Source organism: Euleptes europaea, chromosome 5 (genome assembly GCF_029931775.1).
Source record: "Euleptes europaea isolate rEulEur1 chromosome 5, rEulEur1.hap1, whole genome shotgun sequence".
Classification (NCBI taxonomy): Eukaryota; Metazoa; Chordata; class Lepidosauria; order Squamata; family Sphaerodactylidae; genus Euleptes; species Euleptes europaea.
Window position 1 is genome coordinate 110,315,701 of NC_079316.1, and position 26,485 is coordinate 110,342,185.

The window sequence follows — 26,485 nt, forward strand, 5'->3', positions numbered from 1 at the left end:
GACACCACAGCACCTGCTGACACCTTTTCTGGTGCCCGTCAAGTGTTCTTAGGAAGTGGGTGGGGCCAGGTAGGGCTTTTGCCCAGCAGGGCTTCTGATTGACCGCTGGAGTCTGGATTGGCTTTACAGATTTCTAAAAATGTTGCTTTGACAGCTGGTACCTCCATGACACAAGGATCTATACTGTGTAGTTGAAGCTGAGCTGTGGCAATCGTTTTGCAGCTGGCTCCGCCTCCTGCGGCAGCCATTTTGTGGAAGCCATTTTGTTGCTGTGGCCACCCTACCATGTCAGAATTCCAAATGTGCCCGCTGGCTCAAAAAGGCTGGGGACGCCTCGAGTACTGAATGAGGTGTCTTCTGGGTTAGGAAGGATTTGCTGATCCGATACGCACTTGTGGACGCATTGATGCCTGCTTTGACATATGTGGAGCGCAAAGGCCCAAACCCCATAAAGGCCATGAACACAAGAAGCTGCCTTATACTGAATCAGACCTTTGGGCCATCAAATCAGGATTGTCTACTCAGACCGGCAGTGGCTCTCCAGGGTCTCAGGCAGAGAGAGGTCTTTCACATCACCTACTTGTCTGGTCCCTTTAACTGGAGATGCTGGGGATTGAAACTGGGATATACTGCATGCCAAGCAGATGCTCTGCCACTGAGCCACAGCCCCTCCCTGTGCCATTCAGCAAAATAAGTGGTCAAAATCAATCAGATCTTTTTATGCGTGTACTGAATTAGCATGCCTTTATTCTAAATTACACAACTGCTGTGTGTGGTTGATTACATTTAATAGCTTGTTCACTTTCAAGCTTTGCTCGGTTATCTCTCGGGCTATAAAGTCCAAGCAGCAACTCTCAGATTCTGCGTGCGCTAAGCTGAGGAAGCCATGAGAGATGCAGAGCTTTGTTGGGTACATTGTTTTGGGTTCGGAGAGAACTGTGACCGACCCAAGGTCACCCAGCAGGTGGAGGAGAGGGGAATCGAACCCGGTTCTTCAGATCAGAGTGTGCTACTTTTAACCACGGCACCACACTGGCTTTCCACTAAAGCTTCCCTCTAAATTATTCCCTCCCCTTCAATGTTCCAGCGGGATTGCTGGACTCCGTCCTCCTACCTCACATTCCAGCTTCTGCAGAAATCTACCTAAGAAGACTCATCAAAGGCAGCAATGATAGAAGGGGAGGGAAGGCATCTGCGAACTCTCTCCTTTTCATTTTCACAGCGCCGATCCTCCGAAGGAATTGGGAAACCCGCAGGCATTTCATGATAAAAATACAGCTAGGACTGGCACAATGAAAGCTGCGACACAATGGCCTTTCACAGCTCAATGTTCAAAATAGTCAGAACAATTAGCTGATAGCTAAGTGAATGCCGCCAACGAGGTGCAACCGATGGTCAACTTGTCCCACCAGTATGGGCCTCTTTCAGGGATGCAGTACTGGGGCTTCATAGTGTCTATCGGCCCAAGTCTGCAAAGGGGTAGGATGTCACAGTGCACTAAAATGAAGCAAGAAAACTGAGGGTAGATTTGAGATGCTCTAATGATGGCAGTAGGAGCCCCGTGGCGCAGAGTGGTAAGCTGCCGTACTGCAGTCCAAGCTCTGCTCATGACCTAAATTCGATCCAGAGGGAAGTTAGTTTCAGGTAGCCGGCTCAAGGTTGACTCAGCCTTCCATCCTTCCGAGGACGGTAAAAAGAGTACCCGGCTTGCTGGGGGTAAAGGGGAGACGACTGGGGAAGGCACTGGCAACCCCCACCCCCGTAAAACAAAGTCTGCCTAGGAAACGTCTGGATGTGACGTCACCCCATGGGTCAGGAATGACCCAGTGCTTGCACAGGTGACTTTTACCTTTACCTTTAATGGTGGCAAGACCCGGCGAGTCTGATCTCGTGAGATCTTGGAAGTTAAGCAGGGTCGGGCCTGTGAGGGAATGCCAAGCAAAACAAAAATCTTCACCCACTGGTGGAAGATGGCGATGGAAGAGGGGCAGAAGAAAGTTCAGGGAGATTCAGAGATGTGAAGGACCTCGAACAGAGACTATGGGGAGCTGTTTTTAGGCAGTCCCTGGTTAGACGGGCCACTGCTCTGACCCCTACATATATGGGCATTGGGAGTAGGAAGGGGTTTGGACCTAGGGAGCTGGTGAGCTCCCCCTCACTGACAGTCTTTAAGTGGAGGCTGGACAAGCACTTGTCAGGGATGCTCTAGGCCAGGGGTGGGGAACCTTTTTTCTGCCAAGGACCATTTGCATATTTATCATGTCATTCGGGGGCCATACAGGTCGTAGATCTCCCGGCGGGGGTGGGTGGGGTGGGGTGGAGAGGTTAGGGAGGTTTTTGGAGTGGAAGAAAGAAAGAAAGGCCATTTATGCATGCGAGGTTTTGCCTTGGATTTGCTGCTCTCTAGATGCACATTTTCCCCATTTGAATTCTCAAAACTCTGCATGGGGGCTTACTGTTGAGTTTTGAGAATTCAGATCGGGAAAATGTGCATCGAGACTGGCTGATCCTGCATTGAGCAGGGGGTTGGACTAGATGGCCTCTATGGCCCCTTCCAACTCTAGGATTCTAGGATTGTAACCCCAACACTCCCGCTAATCAAGAGCTTCATAAATGCTCATTACAAAACTCCTTTTGAATTACAGCGGCACTTTTCAGGGAATCTCTTAACTAGCAGAAAAAGACAAGCGAGTATACCTCCTCCCCCTACGCTGGCACCCAAATGCATTTTCACCTCCCACCCCCCAATTCAATTTTGCTATCTTCTCAGTTACTTGAAAATGGCAACTGATTGCTAACTCTGAGCGTTCTGCGTTCAGGCGCATGCATTCCCTCCAAATTACCCCAAACAGGGTTCGGAGATTGAAGCATTAATATTTGCAATTAAAATTCTGCCGACTGGATGGTAATTTCGTTTTCCTTTTGGCAATGGACAAGGGAAAAAAACATAATTACATCCAAGTAGCAAATGGGGAAACCTTTCTTAAGGAAATGATCTTGAGAGAGAATTCAGTAACCCCCAAATAGTCAGGACATCGCTGGACTTGAGAGCTGGAAGATTTAATGGGGATACTTTGGCTGTTGAGGCAGAAAAGGGAGTTAAGTTGCATCCATTCAGTTTTAAATGAGGCTTTGAAAGAGTGGTCATGGAAAGAGCCCGTTTCCTGTTCCTCACACCCTTCAAGTGCCTCCTCCTCCACACTCAAGAACAGATAAACTCAGTCATTAAAAATGAAAAAAAAAACCTGTTAACAAGGCATTCGAGGATGCATTCCCTGTTAACGTTTCTTAAAGAAAAGAGATCCAGTGTGATGCTGAGGTTAGATTGTCGGACAAGGATCTGGGAGATCCAGGTTCAAATCCCCACTCTGCCATAGAAGCTCGCCGGTCACACACTCTTGGCCTAGCCTACCTCACAGGGTTGTTGTGAGGACAGAGTGGAGGAGAGGAGAACCACACAGGCCACTTTGGGTCCCCCATGGGGGAGAGATGCAGGATGTAAACATCTATTAAACAAAAAACAAACAAACACCACTTCAAACAAGTCACTTTTCTCCTAAAAACAGTATTAAACAATACCAGAGAAATGAATGATGGACAGGAGTGAAGCTAAAGAACTAAGGCTGTCTCATTCCCCTTCATCCATTAACCTCACTCCTACTAATCTCCTCTTGCACAAGATGCTCATCTGAGCATCTTGCTCCTGACTTACATACAAAATTGATGAACACATGAAGTTTCCTTCTACTGAGTCACAGCATTTGTCTATCAAGGGCAGTATTTACTCTGACTGGAAGTGGCTTCTCCAGGGTCTAAGCAAGAGGTCTTCCATATCATTTTAGCAGGAGATACTCGAGATTGAACCGGGAACTTCTGAATGCAAAGAACTTCTTGATCACTTCGCCATTTCCTCCCCCCCTCTAAGATCCTTTTTGTTAAAATGTGCTACAGCAAGGGCGTCGAATTCAATTTTTACGAGGACTGATACCACATAAATGTCACTTGGCCGGGCCGGGCCATGCCTCGTCAGACCAGATCGAGAGTTGGGGGCGGGTGGCTCACGGGTCGGATAACAGCCCGATCTGGCCTGCAGGCCTTATGTTTGACATAAGGTACAGCTTTGGAAGAGCTACATCCCCCAAAATAATTTCCATCCTCCTATGAGCTCCCAGTCCAGACAAGTGGGGAAAGGAAAGTGAAGGGATGGAAAGATAAGAGAGTAATGAAGGACTCCAACCGGCTTACAATTTCCTTCCCTTCCTCTCCCCACAACAGTCACCTTGTGAGGTAGGTGGGGCTGAAAGTGTTCAGAGAGAATGGTGACCAGCCCAAGGTCACCCGGCAGGCTTCATGTGGAGGAGTGGGGAAACCTGGTTCTCCGGTTTAGAGTCCACTGCTCATGTGGAGGAGTGGAGAATCGAACCCAGTTCTCCGGATTAGAGTCCACCGCTCCTAATCACTACACCATGCTGGCTCTCGTCAATAGCAGTCAATATAATAATCTTCAGGGAACTGCACTAGGAAATAGAGTGAAAATTACCCGAAAGTTCCATGTTTGGCTAGTTTGAGGGGACGTGGCTCAGTGGTAGAGCATCTGCTTGGCATGCAGAAGGTCCCAGATTCAATCCCCGGCGTCTCCAGTTAAAGGGACTAGGCAAGTACAAAACTCCTTTTGAATTTCACATCCTTTTGATGTGAAAGGCCTCTGCCTGAGAGCCGCTGCCGATCTGAGCAGACAATGTTGACTTGGACTGCACATACCCTCACAGTATTCTCACCCTCCCCACCCCCCCAAAAAAAGTGTTTTGGGCATCTGCAAAGAGATACTGGGTTGGATAAATAGTTGACATACCGTCAAACACCCCATCAAGCTCTGTTCGAAGGGCCTCTGGAATGCTCTCGGGTCACCACACCAGTCCAAGAGTTCTGTCGCTGCATTGTGGAAGTTGGCAGGATTCTGTAAGTGCTGGAAGAGAGGAAATTAAAGCACAATTAGATAACGACTTGCTCTCCAAATTGTGCACTCTTTTATTGGGCACTTTATAAGCATGGCTAACATAAGCCATGGATACACAGTTTATAATTCTCTCTTTTCCTGATGGGAATCAATGTCTGTAACCTGTCCTCTCATATAAATTCTGTGGCAGTTTAAGAGTTTCTCTGATAACCCCCCTTCTCACAAATTTTCCTGGCTGTTTGAAGGATTATCACTTACTCAGTCTTCTGTCCGGAAATGAATTTCACATCTCTCCGGCACCTGCCAAATACAGGTTGAGTATCCCTTATCATTCTTGAACAATTTCAGTTGTTCAAGACTTTCGATTCCTTGGCTCCATCATCAACCAAAAGGGAGTGCAGCCAAGAAATCAGAAGGAGACTGAGGCTGGGCAGGGCAGCCATGAAGGAGCTAGAAAGGATTCTGAAGTGTAAGGATGTGTCACTGGTAGGGCTGTCGATTCGGTTCATCCTGAACCAAAAAACAGCCGAATTTCCCCCGATTCGGCTGTTTTTCGGTTTGGGACGAACCGAGCTCAAAAAAGGCGGGAAACGGGGGAGCCGAATTCGCCGACTTCGGGGATTTGGTGAATAAATTCGGCAGATTCAGGATTCCCCCCCACGCGCCTTCACGGGGCTTCCATGAATGCGCATGGGGGCCCCTTTAAACAGATCTGCGCCTCCTGGCCGGGAAGCACACATCTATTCCAAGCCCCCCCGTGCGCCTTCGGGGATTTGGTGAATAAATTCGGCAGATTCGGGATTCCCCCCCACGCGCCTTCACGGGGCTTCCATGAATGCGCATGGGGGCCCCTTTAAATAGATCTGCGCCTCCCAGACGGGAAGCACACATCTATTCCAAGCCCCCCCCGTGCTCCAAACTCCCGCTCTTAACCATCACACCACGCTGGCTCTCCTGGGCTGTTTAGAAGATAAAATGGGAAGGTGGAGGAAGAAATTACCAGAATGACTGCCCTGAGCTTATTGAAGGAAGAACAGCTAGAAATGTGATCAGTGATAGATACGACCAGGGAAGAAAAATGGAAAATCCCATAAAGCAACAGGAAACGCCAATATATGCAAGTGTTTGTGCCATTAACGGAACATATTGAAGAATACAGTACAGTACAGAGATGAAGGGAGGTTCAACTCTCAAAAAGCTTATACCCCCAAAAACTTCATTGAACTTGAATCTAGCTGTTCTACTGCAGACCGACACGGCTAGCCTCTGAAAGTACTGAAGAGAGAGAGAGATCATTGCTCTTCTACCCTGGTTGGAAGGAAATTTTATCTCCTATTATGCCTTGGAGGATAAAATGAATTTTGCTGGAAACCTGCAGAGTTAACGCCCTCTTCACCATCTCCTTCTCCATGGGACTGACCAAATCACATCCCTGTTATAAGGAGACCAATTTCTGCCCTTTTACATCAAAGTATTCTTAATGTGAAAATGATTGAGAAATGTAGGGAAAAGATTTTGCCTTCAAAATTTGCCTTAAAACTCTGTGAGAAAAAGGCACTGGGATTATTACATTCTAAACTAAATAAACATTTTCTACAAGACGTTTAATCTCAAGAGTCAAAGATGTATTTATTCCTTATGCACATGCACACTCCATTTAAACATATATGGCAACACCGAGGTATATTGCACATCTGTCAGGCACCATATAAAAATGGTGCCACATACATTACAGGCTTAAAATTGGTTTAACAAGCATTCTCCCAAAGGAAATTTAGGAACTTAGATTTCCAGAGAACTCTGACACAGAGTTTTTGGCACTAGGGGTTGCCAACTTCCATGTGGCACCTGGAGCTCCAGATGACCTAGATCAGTTCCCCTAGAGAAAGTGGCTGCTTTGGAGGATGGACTCTATGGCATTATACCCTGCTGGCGTCCCTCCCCTCCCCGAATCCCGCCCTCCCCAGGCTTCACCCCAAAAATCTCCAGGTGTTTTCCAACCTAGAGCTGGCAACCCTACTTAGCATCCTCATTCAACAATGATTCCCAATATTCTTTGGGGGGGGGGTGGAACCATCACTAAACTGGAATAAAACTTATGCAAGCTTCTAGTGAAGACACGCACTACACTGGCATTTGTAACACAGCTATATTAACAATACATCCTCATCTCCAACAAACTAAGATGAACAGATGAAGAAGAAGAGTTGGTTTTAATATGCTGACTTTCTCTACCTTTTAAAGGAGAATCAAACCGGCTTACAATCTCCTTCCCTTCCTCTCCCCACAACAGACACCTTGTGAGGTAGGAGAGGCTGAGAGAGCTTGAAGAGAACTGTGACTAGCCCAAGATCACCCAGCTGGCTTCATGTGTAGGAGTGGGGAAACCAACCTGGTTCACCAGATTAGAGTCTGCTGCTCATGTGGAGTAGAGAATCAAACCCAGTTCTCCATATTAGAGACTGCCACTCTTAACCACTGCTCTTAACCACTATACCACGCTGGCTCCCAAGGAAGAACAGCTATAGTAAGTGCATGTAAATATCTATGGGAGAGAAGAAAGCAGTAAGACACTCTTTCAACAGCTCTCACAAATTCAGAAAGTTCCTATGGACCATGTTTTGAGAACACCATAAAATTGCACCCTTTTTGCTGGTGGAATATGAAGGACCTCTTCAGAGGTATGCGCAAGTGCTTCGTCATATTGTAGACTAAAGTTTAAGATGTATGGCAAGAGGCCCTTCTCTAAGCAGAGAAGACAACACAGATATCATAACTGAACACCAACGTGCTTTGGGTTTCCACACAAGAGCAACTGCGATTCTCAATGAAGAATATTCAAGGTTCAAGTTATCTCATTGCGGCATGCGAGACTGGCACGAATAGTATGGAAACAAAATCATCTCAGCACAGGCTCCTTATTTCATTTGAGATGTCGCTAGAGAAAATAAGTGCAGAATCTTAATTTAAGATAATGCATATTTTGGGAGGTGGGGGTGGAGAACAAAGAGAATTATCTCCTTCTTTGAAACATGTCAGGTTCCAAAGACATCAAGCTAATTTGCCACATCTTAACTCTTCCTCAAAGGGAATGTCATGCAAACCTGGCCCAATTCGAGCAGCAAACCACTTAACTATGCTAAGCAAGTGACTGCATTTATTTATGGAATGTCTTGCCAAATGATGAAGGCTGACTCTAGCTGCCTGTTTGTTTTGCCCAGTTACATCTGCTCTCCTTCCAGCTTTAATTGAACGGCTAAACAGCAACACATTTAACGGTGCGGGTGCTGACAATCAAAGGTTGCCTCAGGCTTTCAGTGGCTTCCTGCCACAGAGTCACAGTAATCCTTGGGAATTTGAAACCACGTGGGTGGAGAGAATCATGCCGGGCGCAAAGGACCCACATGATTGGTCCCACACACGTGGATCCATTCTTCAAAATATTCACAGCGAGGACGTGAAAATGTGTTCTGCAGAAGTGGTTTCCGGGATGCTGTGGTGACCCATAAAAGGACCCTCCAACAGTCACAAGATGTCATACAGAGCCAGTTCCTTTTAGACATTGCTGTATGTGGGAAGAGGATCCTGATGAGTAATGGCAACATGAAGAAGAGTTGGTTTTTATATGGCAACCTTCTCTATCACTTAAAGAAGACTCAGTGGCTTACAATCACCTTCCCTTCCCCTCCCTACAATAGACACCTTGTGAGGTAGGTGGGGCTGAGAGAGCTCTAAGAGAGCTGTGACTAGCCCAAGGTCACCCAGTTGGCTTCATGTGTAGGATCCAACCCAGTGGATCCAACCCTTATTCTACCACTCAACTGAGCAAAATTTAAGGCCTTCTTCCAACTTGTGGAGGAAGAGCCTCTTAACTTGGAAGAAGATTCCTTAGCCTGGAGGAAGGTTTCTTTGAGGATGGTTGGATCTACCTCAGTGTCTTCCATGAAAGCTTATACTGGAATAAAATCTTGTTAGTCTTTAAGAGGCCACAAAAAACTCTAATTATTTGTGTTGCAGCAGAACCAATATAGAGAGTCAGCATGATAAGATGTTGTAGATAATATATACAGAACAAGATCAAATCAAACATACGATGATAACTTGGGCACAGATACTGGGTTATAACATTCCTTTGAATAGATGGGAAAGACTTTGGTCAAGAGATATGAATTATATACTTTCACAATTTACAAGATGTTCTACAGGTGGTGTTTGACACCAAAAAAGTTAGCTAAAATGTATAGAACAATGTCACCAAATTGTTGGAAATGTCAAGATGAGGTTGGTTCTTTTCATCATGTATGGTGGCTATGTGAAAAAGCCAAGAACTTTTGGGATATGATTTATAATGAATTAAGGCTGATAATACAACAAAACATCCCTAAAACTCCGGAAATGATGTTGTTAAGAATCATACTGACTCAGAGATCTTTTTTGATATATGCCACTACAGCTGTAAGATTGGTTTATGCAGCAAAATGGAAATTGTCTGAGACACCGGATAAGACGGACTGGATTAATAAAATGTTGGAACTAGCAGAAATGGCTAAACTTACTGCATTAGTAAATCAAAAGGAGAATATGGAATTTGTGGGAGAATGGGAGGCATGGACAACATACTGTGTAAATTAATTTAACTTGGGAAATATAAAAGGTTATGTTTTGATCTAATTCAACTGATTAAACTAGAAATAATATTAATGTTAATATTCAGATTTTAAGTTGAAAAGATATGTAATCAAATTTATAAATGAAATGCTATAAATAATTAGAATTTAAATACAAAGGGGAGAACACAAATATCAAATAGATAGAAGAGGGGAGAGGGGAAGTCAACAAGTTAGAATTTATATTGGTTAGATAAATATTGTTTATGTTGTACAATTATGTTAAATTGAATGATGGAACTGAATGTGATTTAAGTAGAAAATTAAAAAAATTATTAAAAAAAAAGAGAGTCAGCATGGTGTAGTGGTAGAGTGATGGACTCTAATCTGGAGAACCGGGTTCAGTTCCCCACTCCTCCACATGAAGTCTGCTGGGCGACCTTTGGCCAGTCACAGTTCTTTCCAAACTCCCTCAGCCCACGTGGAGGCAGGTAATGGCAACCCACCTCCCAACAAACGTCTCTTGCCTTGAAAACCCGACAGGGTCACCATAAGTCAGCTGTGACTTGATGGCATTTTCCACCACAAAACCAACATGCTGACCTGGCACTACATTTGTTAGGTGCTTCATAAAGATAAGAAAAGGGCAGCCCTGTCCACTGACTCACAATCTAATTGAAAATAATGGAGCAGCCTGAATAGTCCAATCTTGTTAGAGCTCAGAAGCTAAACAGGATCAGCCAAGTTTAGTACTTGGATGGGAGACCAAAAAGGAAGACCGGCGTTGCTATGCAGAGGAAGGCAATGGCAAACCACCTCTGAACATCTCTTGAAAACCCCGGGAGAGGTCACCATAAGCCACCTGCGACTATTGCTCAACCATTCTGGTTGAAGAAGAAGAAGAAGAGTTGGTTTTTATATGCCAACTTTGTCTACCACTTAAGGAAGAATCAAACCGGCTTACAACCACCTTCCCTTCCCCTCCCCACAACAGACACCGTGTGAGGTAGGTGGGGCTGAGAGAACTCTAAGAGAGCTGTGACTGGCCCAAGATCACCCAGCTGGCTTCATGTGGAGGGGGGGGGAACCAATACGGTCCACCAGATTAGCATCTGCCTCTCATGTGGAGGAGTGGGGAATCAAACCCAGTATCCAGATCAAAGTCTACCACAACACCAACTCTTAAAATACACCGCTTTATTTGCTGTTTAACCTCACATATATCCAAGAATCTCCCCATCACCATTAGTGAAATCTTTTTTTGGCTTTCTGCCCTTCCTCAGCATCCCATGCACCGGCACCCCTTGGAATTGCCAAAGGCATAAGAGAGCTGATGATGTATGCCTCATTTACAGATAGGGCAGCTGCTTCAATTCTTCTCAAAGAACCTGTGGAGACCTGGGCTGTTACTGCACTAGGTATTCCCAGAAATGTATTAAGAGTTTGAAAATGTTATTAAAAAAATTGCTTTAAAAGTGTTTTTGGATGCCACGGCTAAAAAATGGTTGGAAGACATCTTCACACTAAAGGGGCCAAACAAAGTGCGAACAGTATTTTTTATAACATTTTCAAACTCGTAATACATCGCTGGGAATATCTAGTGCGGTAACAGCCCTGCTCTCTTGCATCTGTTAAGTCCAATACCTTATGATTCTTCCAGTCTCTTCCCCCACCTCCAACCCACTTCTCCTTTTCCCAACAGATAGGCAACATAATTTGGAAATGGGTTAGGGTTAAACGAGGTGTGATCATTTCATGCCCAAACTTAAGTGGTTGAGCTTTCAGATCCTTGTGGATTCCAAGGATCCATCCTGTGCTTAAAATATATTCCAGATCCATTTGAGGGCTTCGTCTCTTAGAACCCAAGTTGGTTGCTTCTTACAATGAGTGGATTTGGATGCAAAATAGAGGTGAAATGTGGTGATAAGTAGGACTCTGGACGGGACAAGGAAGCATGAGCTAATAATGCTTTCTCTGCGCATCATGTGCACATCTGCCCACTGATCCTGCTGTCCCAGAAATGTGACCGTGATGCTACGGCTGGCTTCAAATAGAAGAAGGAGGAGTAGGAGTTAGTTTTTATATACTGACTCTCTCTACCTTTTTTAAGGAGAATGAAACCGTCTTACAATCTCCTTCCCTTCCTCTCCCCACAACAGACACCTTGTGAGGTAGGTGGGGCTGAGAGAGTTCGGAGAGAACTGTGACTAGCCCAAGGTCACCCAGTGGCTTCATGTGAAGGAGAGGGGAAACCAATCTGCTTCTCCAGATTAGAGTCCGCCACTCCTGTGGAGGAGTGGGGAATCAAACCCGGTTCTTCAGATTAGAGTCCACCGCTCCTAACCACTACTCCACGCTGGCTACACCATAGCTTCACACCCATCTTCTCCTGTGTCTTCTATGGAAAAGAAAACGCGCACTGAACAAAGCCTACCTGTCCAAGGCTGTCTTCCAAAACTCGGATCAAGTGCAGACTTTCCTGCTCCTCAGGATTTCCTTCTGCTAGGGAAGCCATGAATGGATAATCCGGTGCCTCCATGCTTCTGGGCCCGGGTATGTTCTCAGTCTGCTCTGGCAGCTGATCATGCTGCTGATAAACCCTAACATCTCTCTTGTTTGAAGTCATACTTTTTTTTTCTTTACAAAGTAAAACCAGAGAAGGCCTTTGGCTGATGTGAAAGCAGAGCTTCAAGATACCAGGGAAAGCACCAGAATGCCACAGCTGGCAAAATAATCAGCCATTCAGAGCAATTGAACCAGGGAAGGAGAAAGAAAACATATTGCTGAAAGGCAAGAGGATCTCCTCTTTGCTGCTTTTCTGAAAGTAATTTTTCCAAACAGGAAGCATCCACCCACCCCTGCCTGCCCCGGTGAAACAGCACTATTTAATTCTCTGGGTTTCTTCACATTTCAGTGGGGGAGGTCGCTGTGTCATCTCAACTTCTGTGTCAGTTAAAAACCAATATCCTAAAGCAGCAAGCATGAAGCAAGATTTCTGGCAGTCCGGACTCTAACCTGCTCAAGAGGAAATGCTCGGTTAGGTCATACAGACAAGGCCTTCCTATCAAGACCACCACACACCCACTGAAGAACAACCTATGTTTCTGTGTTCAGCCTGCTGACTAGCAAAGGGCACAATGGAAACAGGTTGCCAGCTCCAGGTACTAGCTGGAGATCTCCTACTATTACAACTGATCTCCAGCCAATAGAGATCAGTTGAGGAGGAGGAGGAGGAGGAGGAGAAGAAGAAGAAGAAGAAGGAGAAGTAGAAGAAGGAGAAGAAGAGTTGGTTTTTATATGCCAATTTTCTCTACCACCCCAAAAATCTCCTGCCGGTGGCAAAGAGGGACCTGGCAACCCTATCCCCTGCTAATGGCCAGGGGCGACGGGACCAGGAAACCCTAGTAAGGGCCCAAAACAACTTTGAAACACCCCAATGTATAGGGTTGCCAGGTCCTCCCTCTCCTCCAGCAGGAGGTTTTTGAGGCAGAGGTAGGGAAAGATTGTGTGGGTGCGTGGGCAAGCTGACACAATCATGTCACTTCCGGTTTACAACCAGAAGTGCTAAATCACAAAGGGGCCTTTACAACTCAAACTGAGAGTCTGAGTGCTAAAGGGCCCGTTGGGATGGGATGCGGCACTTCCAGGTGTAAATGTATCCCAAGTGGCCATTTACCACTCAAACTCCCATGTGCCAAACACCTGTGCAGGTAAAAACTTTTTAACTAAGGCTATTGTGAGTCGTTTTCTACCATTAGCCAAGGAACCCACAGTGGTCGTTGTAAATTCTTTATAGGTAAGATGCTCCATGCTTTATAGTTCTTTAAGAATTTTGTTTATAACTTATTAAGATAGATAATGAGGATTTGATAAGCAGGTCATAATAAAGATGGCTTAGTATATTAATGCATGTTGAGAAATAATATACAAACAAGTGGTAAAAGGTTTCCAAATGTGTTTGTAAGTGCATTGCACTTTATATTTTTAGTGAGTGAACATACTTTTTACGTTAAATTTGCTGTATTTTTAGGCTGAAGAAGCCTCAGGGTGAAACGTGGATTTAAATACCTGGGATACACGTACCACCTTATTGTTGTAATATCCCTACATATAAAGCCAGAGGGATATAAATGAGAACACCTCAAAAGGATCAGCGGATACGCTACAACCAAGACCCAAGTTACGCTTATTGTGTTTGCCATGCTACGCTCCGAGTGGCAGAGGATGCACTTTTGAAACAGCTCCATTGAAATATTGTCGAAGGCTTTCACAGTCAGAGTTCATTGGTTCTCGTAGATTATCCGGGCTGTGTAACCATGGCCTTGATATTTTCTTTCCTGATGTTTCGCCAGCAGCTGTGGCCGGCATCTTCAGAGGAGTAACACTGTCCTTCAGTGTTACTCCTCTGAAGATGCCGGCCACAGCTGCTGGCGAAACGTCAGGAAAGAAAATACGAAGACCACGGTTACACAGCCTGGATATCCTACGAGAACGAAAGCTCCATTGAAAAGTTAACAGACCGCCCTACAGAAGCACTATTTCTGATATTGGAAGTCAACGGTTGGACTGTTTTTGTATATATGCTCTTTGTTAAGTAGTTTTGTGTTCTCATATACTTATTGTTGTACAGCACTATGTTTGTTTGTTCTCTGTGTTCACTATTAGCTCACCTTAAGTAAACATTTCTTGCATGGTGGGTTAAGCATTTTGTGAGCCTTGTGCTGTATTTTTTGTATTAAGTCACACTTATTGCAGCATAGGGGATTACTTTTGTTTGTTTCTAACCTCCAGGTAGTAACTGGAGATCTCCTGCTATTACAAGTGACCTCCAGCCGACAGAAATCAGTTTGCCTGGAGAAAATGGCTGCTTTCTCAATTGGACTCTATGGCATTGAAGTCCCTCCCCTCCCCAAACCCTGCCCTCCTTAGGCTCCGCCCCAAAAATCTCCCGCCAGTGGCAAAGAAGGACCTGGCAACCCTAAAGAGAAAGGGGAGAGTAGCTGGGCCTTGGATAAACCTAGACCATTCCTCAAGTATACAAAGGCTTTGCCCCAGTATACATTGGAAGCATTTGCTTCCAATAGCTCTATTCCACTCCCTGACCGCCAAACTCAGAAAAGGCTGCCTACCCAAACAGAAGCAGTCAGTTCTGAGCGGAATGTAAACAGGCATGATGCTGACCGGCCTGAGAAGCCAAGGAAGGATGGCTGTTATCTGTGCAGCTTCTCCCGAAACATATTTCACTGTGAAAGATGTGCATTCCACCAGATAGGCAGGCGGTGAAGGAGACAAAAAAAAAAAAAAGAGGCTGACGAGTCTCCTAAAATTAGACACTAGGGTATTGGCAAGAACCCAATGCACAAGCCAGCTTCCATTTTCATGTGTCTGTTTTCATGTCCCCATAATGAGATGGTGACAAGCAATCCCATTGCGTTCCTAGCCATTTAAAAGTAGACAGATTTGACTACAGTGGCCAACCATGTGCCTCTAGGAAGCCCTCAAACAAGACAACTGCAGCAGCATCCTGCCTGTGTTCCACAGCACCTAATGTAATGGGCATGCTCCTCTGATCCTGGAGAGAACAGGTATGCATTTTGACTAGTAGCCATGGGTAGCTCTTTCCTCCATGAACGTGTCCACTCCCCTCTTAAAGCCTTCCAAGTTGGCAGCCATCACCACATCCTGGGGCAGGGAGTTCCACTATTTAACTATACGTTGTGTGAAGAAGGCTGGAAACCCTGTGAAGAACCCTATGAAGACTGCTGCTGCCAGCTGCCCCGAATGCCTTTTGGATGCTGTTGACACCCTCCAGCGGGAAATCCCTCCATAATTACAACTGGTCTTCAGATGACAGAGATCAGTTCCCCTTAGGGTTGCCAGCTCCAGGTTGGGAAATATCTGGGGATTTTGGTGGGAGGAGCCTGAGGAAGGCGGGGTTTGGAGAGGGGAGGGACTTCAATGCCATAGAGTCCATCTTCCAAAGTAACCATTCTATCCAGGTGAATTCATCTCTGTCATCTGGAGATCAGTTGTAATAGCAGGAAATCTCCAGCCACCACCTGGAGGTTGGCAATCCTAGTTTCCCTGGATAACTTGGCTGTCTTGAAAGGTAGAGTCTGGGTCATCATACCCCTCTGAGGTCCTTCCTTTCCCCAAACCCTGCCCTCTCCAGGCTCCACCTCCAAAATTTCCAGGGACTTCCCAACCCAGAGCTGGCAACCCTATGAGTAGGAGAGTCATCCTCCATCAAGTTCCTATCACATACATGCCCCCCGCAACAAAAAATCTGTGTTTATCACCAACCTTGCTGAACCACCTGGGCACTGCTGCACAGATATGGCCACTGGGACTGTTTCCACTTATGTACACAGCAGTGCCCACAATAACACAGCTCCTTGCAGGTCAGTGCCCAGCTCCAAACACTGACTGCTTCAAACGCAGTACTGCGGGTATGTTTACCCCAATATACACATAGGGTTGCCAGCTCCGGACTGGGAAATACCTGGAAATTTTGGAGGTGGAGTCTGAGGAGGGAGGGGTTAGGAGAGGGGAGGGACTTCAATGCCATAGAGTACATAGGTGGGAGGAGACACTGAAAGCAGGCAGCATGGGTCTGCCTGCAGGCCGGCTTCAAGGGTCTGGTTTTTGGATCAGTCCAGACAAACACATGAACACATGAAGCTGCCTTATAGTGAATCAGACCCTCAGTCCATCAAAGTCAGAATTGTCTACTCAGACCGGCAGCGGCTTCTCCAGGGTCTCAGGCAGAGGTCTTTCACATCATCTACTTGTCTAGTCCCTTTAACTGGAGATGCTGGGGATTGAACCTGGGACCTTCTGCATGCCGAGCAGAGGCTCTACAAACAGAGCCATAGTTAGGGTTGTCAACCTCCAGGAACTAGATGGAGATCTACTGCTACTACAACTGATCTCCAGCCGATAGAGATCAGTTCACCTGGAGAAAATGGCTGCTTTGGCAATTGGACTCTAGGGCATTGAAGTCTCTACCCTCCCCAAACCCTGCCCTTTTCAGGCTCAGCCCAAAAAACCTCCCACTGGTTGTGAAGAGGGACCTGGCAACCCTAGCCATAGCCCCTGCCCAGATGTCTGGATAGGGATACTCTACCTGCAATAAATTAGTATAATACACACAGCAAACAGATAATACTTACTATACAGGGTGGTATGGGTACCACTGAAGCTGGCCTGAGTTTACTGCAGGGCAGGAAAAGTAAAAGACATCTCAAAGGTCCTCTGCTTACCTGTTTTATGCATTGCAGCCTATCATTGGTCTGTTGTATGTGCCTGTCCATAGAATTCATTTTGATTGTCTCCCACTTGGATTCTACCTGAAAGCCATTAAAATCCTTCAAGCTGCAAGACATTAAAAAAAAAAAAGAGGGAGAGAGAGAATGAGAAAGATCGTTAAGGCAAATCTGCAATGAAACAGAAATCTCTTCTTTCTGGGAGGAACTGCAACTGTTCTCCGCTTAAAGAGAGGAGGAACACAGTCTTCAATGCGAAAGGTTTTTTCATTTCACAGGGAACCGTGACATTCTAAAGTCACCTAACCTACCTACCTACCTACCTACCTACCTACCTACCTACCTACCTACCTACCTATCTATCTATCTATCTATCTATCTATCTATCTATCTATCTATCTATCTATCTATCTATCTATCTATCTATCTATTTTGTATCCCGCCCAGTTTACGTCATTTTCCTCTCCTCCATTTCATCTTCATTTGGACTGTGCAACATACACATGCTATATATGTTAAAATCAATTTCAAAAGGTTAAGAATCCTTGATGAATTTTTACATCACCGAAAACCAGAAACACACAACAGTCACGAGGTGCATCTGAGTTTTCCAGCATTCGCAGAATTCCCTGGCAAATCAAAGGGCCCAACTGGCTCTGACATGTGCACGCTTAAATATTGAGTCTGTCAACTAAGTGTTTTTCAGCCCTGTTCCTGGCACGTGCGTGTAAAAAACAGGCAATTCTAAATATGTTTGCTTTTGAGTCAGCTGATGGCCATACAGGAAGGCTGGCTGGTTTCCAATGGAGCTAACTTTCCCTCACTTTTCATAACACATGATTTTGGACTTGGAAACGCAGGTTGAACTAGGTAATGTGAGTGGGGGTGGGTGGGGGAAGAAACATAACACATACACAAACCCCACACAAAACTGAACACAGAGAACAAACTTAAAAGTTGTTGGAACGGACCATTTGTGCAACCAATCTGAAACACCCTCTAAAAGAATTTTATTCATTTTTTTGTACACAGCAACTATGAGTGCTCTATACTTTCCAAGCACAAGGTGGAGCACGTTGTTTCTCAAATACCCAGCTGCATTTAATTAAATCCCTTCAGAAAAGCTCTGGGATAAAAAGTCACCCAGTTTCAATTTTTTTTTTTTTAAGCAGAATGTGCACAGACGCGTCTCTATAGTGTCGTTCTTTTAGGATGCTGACACCTGAACATTAGTAAATAATGTGTCCCACAGTACATCCGCTAACCTCTGACAGATTTCCCCTGCCCCCGTAAACCGAAAAAGCACCAGAAGCATGAATAACCCTGATTTTGATGTGGGGTGTCAATGCAAAGTATTCGATTAAAAAAAAAATCCCATTAATTTTTCCAAAGGAAAAACGATCAAGGGAAAGTGATCAATGAAGTGAAGCGTTATAGTTGTCTGCGGGATAGCGCTAAGAAAAGGTTTCACTGGAGAACATTTACCTCACCACAGATATATGCTCGGAGTAGAAAAATTACCTCACAAACACCAAAAACATTAATCAAGCGAGATGTTTGAAACGATCTCCGGGTCTTGTGAAACATACCCCTTTCTGCCACCACAAAGATTTTGTTTCATGACATTTTTTCTTCCCCAAGATACACTGGAATTTGGCTTGGTGTAATGAATATAAATACAATTTGCGTCAATTTTTTTTTTTACAAGCTTCCATTTGTAAAAGACAAAATTAGACATGGCTAGTGTGTATAAACAGTGCCCATCTATTCACATCTAAAGAGGGGTTTCTGGCTAAAACAGCATCCGGAAGACACGGGCAAAATGCGCAGGGAGAGTGAGGTGACCTCTGATGGGCGAAAAAGGCATGCATAATCAAAATGAAGCCCTGAAGCAGTCGGCGGGGATGACCGTGGGGAAACATCCCTACATAAAAGGCCTGAGCCTCAGTAAACAGTGTCACAAGTCATTCTACTGAAGCGAATGCTTTACAAAGTGATAAGCAATCAACAGTTTTTGACAAGCATGTGACTGGTCAATGGACTAAGTTTTTGGCTGTTCAAATGTCATGGAATCATAGAGTTGGAAGGCCATCTAGTCCAACCCCCTGCTCAATGCAGGATCAGCCTAGAGCATCCCTGACCAGTGCTTGTCCAGCCTCTGCTTAAAGACTGCCAGTGAGGGGGAGCTCACCACCTCCCTAGGTCCAAACCCCCTTTCTACTCCCAATGTCCATAAACGAAGCTGCTTTAGGAGGAGTTGCAGCAATGACCCATCTAACCAGAAACTGCCTAAACAGCTCTCCATAGTCTCCATTCGAGGTCTTTCCCATCTTTAAATCTCTCCAAACCTTCGTCGCCATCTTCTGCCAGCGGGTGAAGACTTTCATTTCGTTTGGCATTCTCTCACAGTGATCGCTCCTTCCCGCCCAATGTTTTTAATTGTTTTTGATTTGTATGTAGTTTAGCTCTGCTTTTACTTGTTTTATTTATGGGGTTTGGGGGGTGGTTTTAACAGTTTCCAAAATGTGAATTCTTTGGCGTATGTTTCGATTTGCTAGCCGCCTAGGTGGCCCTTGTGAGAGCAGAAAGGCGGAATATAAATTTTGTAAAGAAAGAAAATTCTTTTAGCAGGAGACACCAGGGACTGAACTTGGGTCCCTAGGCACGCAAAGCAGATAATCTATCACCGAGCACTCGCCTCCCCCATTACGTTTTCCCACGTAAGCCTCCGTTAATAGACTGCATTGCTATTATTCAGGCCTTTAAATGGAGTCCGTGCTCTCCTTGATGGAGACTTAAATGCATCCCTGTCGCTAGCAAAGAACGCCAGACCCCAGACCCCCACCACAGGCTGTCTGGAGGTACCTCACTGGCAGTGTTTCTTTGGTGGCTCCTGATGGATTAGACTGCAGGGAAAGGAATCTCTCTGCTGAGCAAGGTCTCGCTATGGCAGTTCAAGCTCCTCATCCCTTTCACTCCAGACACAAGAGGGTTCAAGAAAGCACACCTGTCGCTGAATGAAAATGCATTGCGAAGGAAAGGGGGGGGGAGAGCCCATTTCATATGTAAGCATTATTGCGCTTCTGTCCTAGAGCCAGTTTCTCAACTGCAGATTGAGAGAGATTTTACTCAAAAACGAAAGGTTCGCCTGCAACATAAGCTGGAGTGCAACTGTTTACAGAACCCACCAACCACCTCAGTGGCCACAAAGTTTAATCTTTCAACACAGGAGAGCTATTTACTTGCACGATAAGCTGACCAAGATGGGATACCCGTTTCAACACGATCCCTCGCAAATACTTAAATACATTATCTGCATTTTCATGGTTCATAGGGGGCAGGCAGTTTAAAATAAAAATGTAGTGGCCGCTTCAAGAAAAATAATAGAACAGACTTAAAACACAGTACCGGTCTTTCAGACAGGGGATTTTGTGTTATAGTGTGTCCGTAGTGTTAGACAATCACTACCAAGAATTAGGGTTGCCAACTGCCAGGTAGTGACAGGAGATCTCCTGCTAATTCAACTGATCTCCAGCGGATAGAGATCAGATCACCTGGAGAAAATGGCTGCTTTGGCCATTGAACTCTATGGCATTTTTTTAAAATAGTTTTTTTATTATTTTTCACTATGTGTGTGTGTGTGTAAAGTGCCATCAAGTCGCAGCCAACTTATGGCGACCCCTTTTTGGGGTTTTCATGGCAAGAGACGAACAGAGGTGGTTTGCCAGTGCCTTCCTCTGCGCAGCAACCCTGGACTTCCTTGGTGGTCTCCCATCCAAATACTAACCAGGGCTGACCCTGCTTAGCTTCTGAGATCTGACGAGATCAGGCTATATAGTTCAACAATTAATAAAAGTCATTAAAAAGATAAAAAAGATAAAAACCAGTAAGTTATTGTTGAAAATACAAATATATTCGGATAAAATATAGAAACTTCCCCTCCATCTCCGTCTACCTCATTATAAATTTGTATACTCTTTTGTACAAGGTTCTAATTCTAATATTGCCTCATATATATGAATAAATTTTTATATCCTAATCAACTAAAATAAATTCATATTATCAAATCATATATATCTATTGTCTATCTTAAAATTAACCTTGTTATAATATCTATATACTTGAATATAAAAATGCAATTGAAGTCCCTCCCCTCCCCAAACCCCGCCCTCCTCAGGCCCCGCCCCCAAAATCTCCTGCCGGTTGAGAAAAGGGACCTGGCAACCCTACCAAGAATCCTACGAACGACCCGTCCACCGACACACAGTCCTCCCCAGGTTACCATCTGAAATCCATTGCGAAGCTGGTGGGCAGGAGATTCAGGATGGACAAAAGGAAATAATTCTTTACCCAGCGAGTGAATAAAATGTGGAATTTGCTTCCAGAGGAGGTAGTGATGGCCACAGGCATGGTGACAAAAGGGAACCGCCACATTCAGAGGCACTCAACCTCCGGATCCCAGTGCTGTGAGGCAACATCTGGGGTAGGGCACTGAGGCTGAGGACCTCCAGAGGAACTGCTTAGCCTCTGTGTGAGACAGGATGCTGGACTAGGTGGACCACTGGTCCGATCCAGCAGGGCTCTTCTGGTGTTCTTATGAATTCTCTTTTATACCCATCTGATCTAATTAATGTTATCATGAGGGCTGAACTTCCCAGCTTACATTTCATTTGTTTAACTTTTTTTTTTGGGGGGGGGGGACTCCAATTAGACTGGGAGCCCGAGCTACCAGCAGGTACCCTTGGAACTAGGAGGAGCAGCCTCATCTGTTTCGCCTACCCCCAGTGCCAGAGTGAGGGCCAGGAGAAATTGTCAGGTGTCGGCAACAGGAGCCAGTGTGGTGTAGTGGTTGGCGTGTTGGCCTAGGATCTGGGGAAAGCAGGTCCGGATCCCCACTCTGCCGCAGGAGCTTGCTGGGTGACCTTGGGCCAGTCAGACACTCTCAGCCTGACCTACCTCGCAGGGTTGTTGTGATCATAAAATAGAGGGAGTGGAATGACATAAGCTACTTTGAGTCCACATTGGGGAGAAAGGTGGGGTATAAATGAAGTAAAGAGGGTTGCCAGATCCCCCCCTGGCAACCGGCAAGAGCTTTCTGGGCTGGAGAGATGTGACCCAGAAGCAACGTGGACACTCTAGCAATCTCTAGCATGATGCATCCCTATTCTCTCCAGGATCAGAGGAGCCTGTCTATTATTCTATGACGTGCTCTGGAGCACAGGCAGGACAATGCTGCTGCAGTCGTCTTGTTTGGGGGCTTCCTAGAGGCACCTGGTTAGCCACTGTGTGAACAGACTGCTGGACTTGATGGGCCTGTGTCTGATCCGGCAGGGCTTTTCTTATGCTTTTATGTTTTCCAAAAACTCTAAGGTTTCATAGAGAGTGCCTGAGCACCTGCATCACTTCTGGGTAAACCTGGAAGTGATGGGGATACTCTAGCAATCTCCTCTGCAAACTCTATAGAAAGCATAGAGTTTGGGAGGGAGAGTGCTAGAGCATCTGCGTCACTTCTGAGTTTGCCCGGAAGTGACGTTTGCTCTCCCTTCAACTGGCCCTCTTCTTCCCTGCCAACCAGCTGAGGGTTGGTGGCCAGCCTGGTAGAATTGCCTGCCAATACCAGGCAACTGGCAAACCTAGAAGTAAACAACTAAATAAAATAATATTTGGGAAAAGGTGGGGTTCAATCCCAATTGTTTTGGAAAGGGAGAGATAATCTCTCTCACCCTTCCCATTCTACCTCTCGTGAAAACTTTGGGTTAACCATCTCACTGTATCTCACTCACAGAGAGCAGCTTAAAACCGTAATCTCCGGGCAAAATGCAATAGAGGCATTTGAAGGAAGCCTCGTTTTCCTGAGCAGTGAGACAGACCTGGGATTCAGCCTGTCAGACGAACATTATCCAGCAGCTCCTACTGACAGCAGATCACAGGGCCACAAATCAGTGAGAAGACTCAGAGTAGACTGGGGGGGGGGAAGCGGGCGCTTGGTGGTTATAATCACAGAAAGAACTGGAAGAAAAAGGACAGCACAGTAACTTATCCAGCAGGCTTTGTGTGAAAAGAAACTAGAGTTGCCAACCTCCAGGTAATAGCTGGAGCTCTCCTGGTATTACAAGTGATCTCCAGCCGATAGAGATCAGTTCCACTGGAGAAAATGGCTGCTTTGGCAATTGGGCTCTATGGCATTAAAGTCCCTCTCCTCCCCAAACCCTGCCCTCCTTAGGCTCTGCGCCTAAAACATCCTGCCCGTGGTGAAGAGGGACCTGGCAACCTTAAGTGAAGGGGCTCAAAAGGAAGAAGGGGTGGACACCACTAAGCCACAAACTAGCAGCACTGTGCCAAACCAGGTTTAAAATGCTGGGTTAGGAGCATACCATGATTTGTCTTAGCCACAGTTAACATCTGTACAGATGTCATAGTGAACCATGCAACCCACTACTACCCTGAAATGTGTAAGAGAAGTGTTCAGTAGGCTGCGGCCCTCCATTCATCCCTCAACCATGGTTAGGAGTGTACCATAGTTTATCTTCACCACGGTTAACATCTGCACAGATGTGACACTGAATCATGCAACCCCATCACCACCCTTAAGTGTGTAACAGGTGGAGTGTTCAGTAGGCTGCGGCTCTCCATTCATCCCTCAACCATGGTTAGGAGTGTACCATAGTTTGTCTTTGCCACAGTTAACATCTGTGCAGATGTTACACTGAATCATGCAACCCCACCCCACCACCACCCTTAAACATATGAGAGGTTGAGTGTTCAGTAGGCTGTAACTCTCCCTCCATCCCTCAACCATGGTTAGGGATCAGTGACCATCAGACCTTAAGCAGTCTGACAGCAGTTTATGGGGGAAGGAACGGAGAGAGCCGCTTTCTTGACAGGAGCACTGCGCATCCAACACCTCTGGAATGCTTCTTTCCCCCTCACTAGCATAATGCAAAAGGAGACATGGAAACAACACAAACACTCCACTGCTAGAAATGGCTGGAGATGTTTCATCCATAAGACGAAACTGAAAAATTCACTCTACGCCTCTAATATGCTGAGAGGCATTTAGCAAGGGCAGACAATTGCTAGCTATTAATCGGCTTTGATTAAGGCCCTGCCAGGATTCAAACAGGGTGGGAGGAGAGTCCGCCATCTAATTGATCTGTTCAGTAATCAGGAAAGAACCGGTTCAAGTTAAGGGGCGGAGTTTAATACTGATGTATATATTGTAGCATTAACATATCCAGGGGGGTTAAAATTAATTAAGAGGTTTCAAGCGCCGTTTCTTTCAGGACCGGTGGCCAGTAACATATAACCTATTTTGCAATGTGTCAAATCTATCCTTTTGTTCAGTTGTGGTATTTTCAAGTTGCCAGTTTGAAAACTGAATTTAAGCGAAGGGGTTTTATTCCCACATTTGTGTGTGTCTGGTCAAGTCAAAACATGCAAGTTCCTAGCCAAAAATAACAGCAACAACAACAGCAACAACAACGGCAACCGACACCAAAATGTGGAATTTATTTCTCTTCTTCAATACAAGCTGGGTAAGGGAAGGCAGCCTGGTATAGCCCGATGTCGTCAGCTCTCGAAAGCTAAGTAGGGTTGGTACATGGATGGGAGACCACCAAGGAAGACTTTGCAGAGGAAAGCAATGGCCAACCACCTCTGCTTTTCACTTGCCTTGAAAGCCCCTTGCAGAGGTTGCCATAAGTTGGTTGTACCTTGGCGGCTCTTTACACACACACAATACAAGCTAAGGTTCACAATAGCACACAGCCTACTACCTTGTACTACTGTCCATTCAATAGCAGACTACCTGAGTTTCAATGTTACATTTTGCATTGAAACTCAAGTCTTGCCTGCAACAACTCAAGGCACGTTTGCACATTATGAACACACACACAACACACACAAGAGCCACTGTGGCATAGAGGTTAGGAGCGGCTAGGATTGCCAACTTCCAGGTGGTGGGTGGAGATCTCCCGCTATTACAACTGATCTCCAGGCGACATAGATCTGTTCGCCTGGAGAAAATGGCTGCTTTGAAGGTGGAGTCTATGGCATTAAACTCCAGTGAAGTCTCCCCTCACTGAACCTCGCCCCCTCAGGCTCCACCTCCAAAATCTCCAGGTATTTCCCAACCTGAGCTGGCAACCCTAGGAGCAGCGGAACTCTAATCTGGAGAACTGGGTTCGATTCCCCCCTTTTCCACATGAAGCCTACTGGGTGATCTTAGGCCAGTCACAGTTTTCTCAGAAACTCTCTCAGCCCCACCTTCCTCACAAGGTGTCTGTGGTGGGGAAAGGAACGGAAAGTGATTGCAAGCCGCTTTGAGACGCCTTACAGATAGAGAAAACCGGGGTATAAAAACCAACTCTTCTTCAAGGTTCACAAGTTTACTCAGAGTCTGACACACAAACTATCAAGTTGAAAACTCTGGATTCTGAATTTTAAAATTTTGGATTCTGCCCCACACCCAATGACTACTGTTTTAAAATTCAGCTGTGAAGCGTCCCCTCCAAGGTTCATTTACGCAAGAGCTTACAAAAAACAAACTTGATCCTGAGTCAGCATAATTCACATCCTGAGCAATCATAATTCTGAGCCTGAGTCAGCATAATTCCGGTCCATTCACGCCGACATCATCATTTCCCCCCCTTTAACTGCCCCCCTTTCTTTTGCCGATCAGTCTCCAAAGGCTGCATTTAGCAAACACACACCTTTTTTAAAAAAAATGCATGCCTTATTTTGGTTTCCCAGCCACGCACCATCGTAGGCAAACAAAGACCTATTTGCAATATGAAGGTGCATGTTACCCCTGCTGCATATCTTTTCGCTCTGGAAATAGTCATAGAAGGGCCTTCTCGCAAGCCAGATGCTCTGCCCTCCCCTCAGGACTCCTGGAGGGTAGATATTAAAAAAAAAAACCCATGTCAGAGAGATTATGCCAGCATGGTATAGGGGATGTAGAAACATAGAAACCATGGAGCATATTCTCATCTGCTGCTGGGGTATAAAAAACCAATGTAGAAACCATGAAGCATATTCTCATCCTCTGCCCTTACTACGAAGAGATTTGTGGCAAATTTATTCGGCCTTGGACTAACAGGCTCTCAGATAACTCAGAGTCGGGGAGGGCAAGGAAGCTGCTCTCGGATGAAAATCCAAGGGTTTCCGTTGACGCTGCTAAATTTTGTGCCGCCGCGTCCAAAATTAGGCGCAAATTGTTGGGATGACCTGTCTTATTATTTATGTACATAGCAGTATCCTCTTAGGATTTTATATAGTCTCCAGTGTATTTTATACTTGGAATTTGGGTATATGGAGTTATAAGAATGTAGGGAAAGCCCCAGAGAGAGAGAGAGCCAATTTGCTCCACCACACACAAGAAAGCATGCTGACATTTAGAGAGGTGGACTCTCTAAGAGGCTCACCCTTTTGCTTATCAGCTACCCTTGGTAGGAAAGAGCTCCCTTCCCCAGGCACGCCGGCAGAGGTCTCTCTTTTCTACCAAAGTGGAGACAGCTCTGGTTCTATGTTTTTTTAAAGCCTTTTACAAGTCCCTACAAATCCTCTGACTCTGCTTCCTAACAGGGAGCACTAAAATTGACACTGTCTGTCTGACCTTGCGGTTATTGATTAACTATCTCCCCCCGCTTGCTGCC

At 45.5% G+C, this 26,485-nt stretch overlaps 1 protein-coding gene across 7 annotated transcripts in view; it reads right to left on the reverse strand.

Annotated features, from left to right (window-relative positions):
* Positions 1 to 26,485, reverse strand: part of ZMIZ1 (zinc finger MIZ-type containing 1) — a 314,832-nt gene that overhangs the window by 164,780 nt on the left and 123,567 nt on the right. For all 7 annotated transcript variants that reach the window (XM_056849848.1, XM_056849855.1, XM_056849854.1 and 4 more), the window contains 2 exons: positions 16,827 to 16,938; positions 4,853 to 4,966 (listed from right to left, as the gene is read on the reverse strand). In XM_056849848.1, the coding sequence (XP_056705826.1) occupies positions 4,853 to 4,966; positions 16,827 to 16,886 (174 nt within the window). In that variant the 5' untranslated portion in view covers positions 16,887 to 16,938. Of the gene's footprint in view, positions 1 to 4,852; positions 4,967 to 16,826; positions 16,939 to 26,485 lie in introns of those variants that run through there.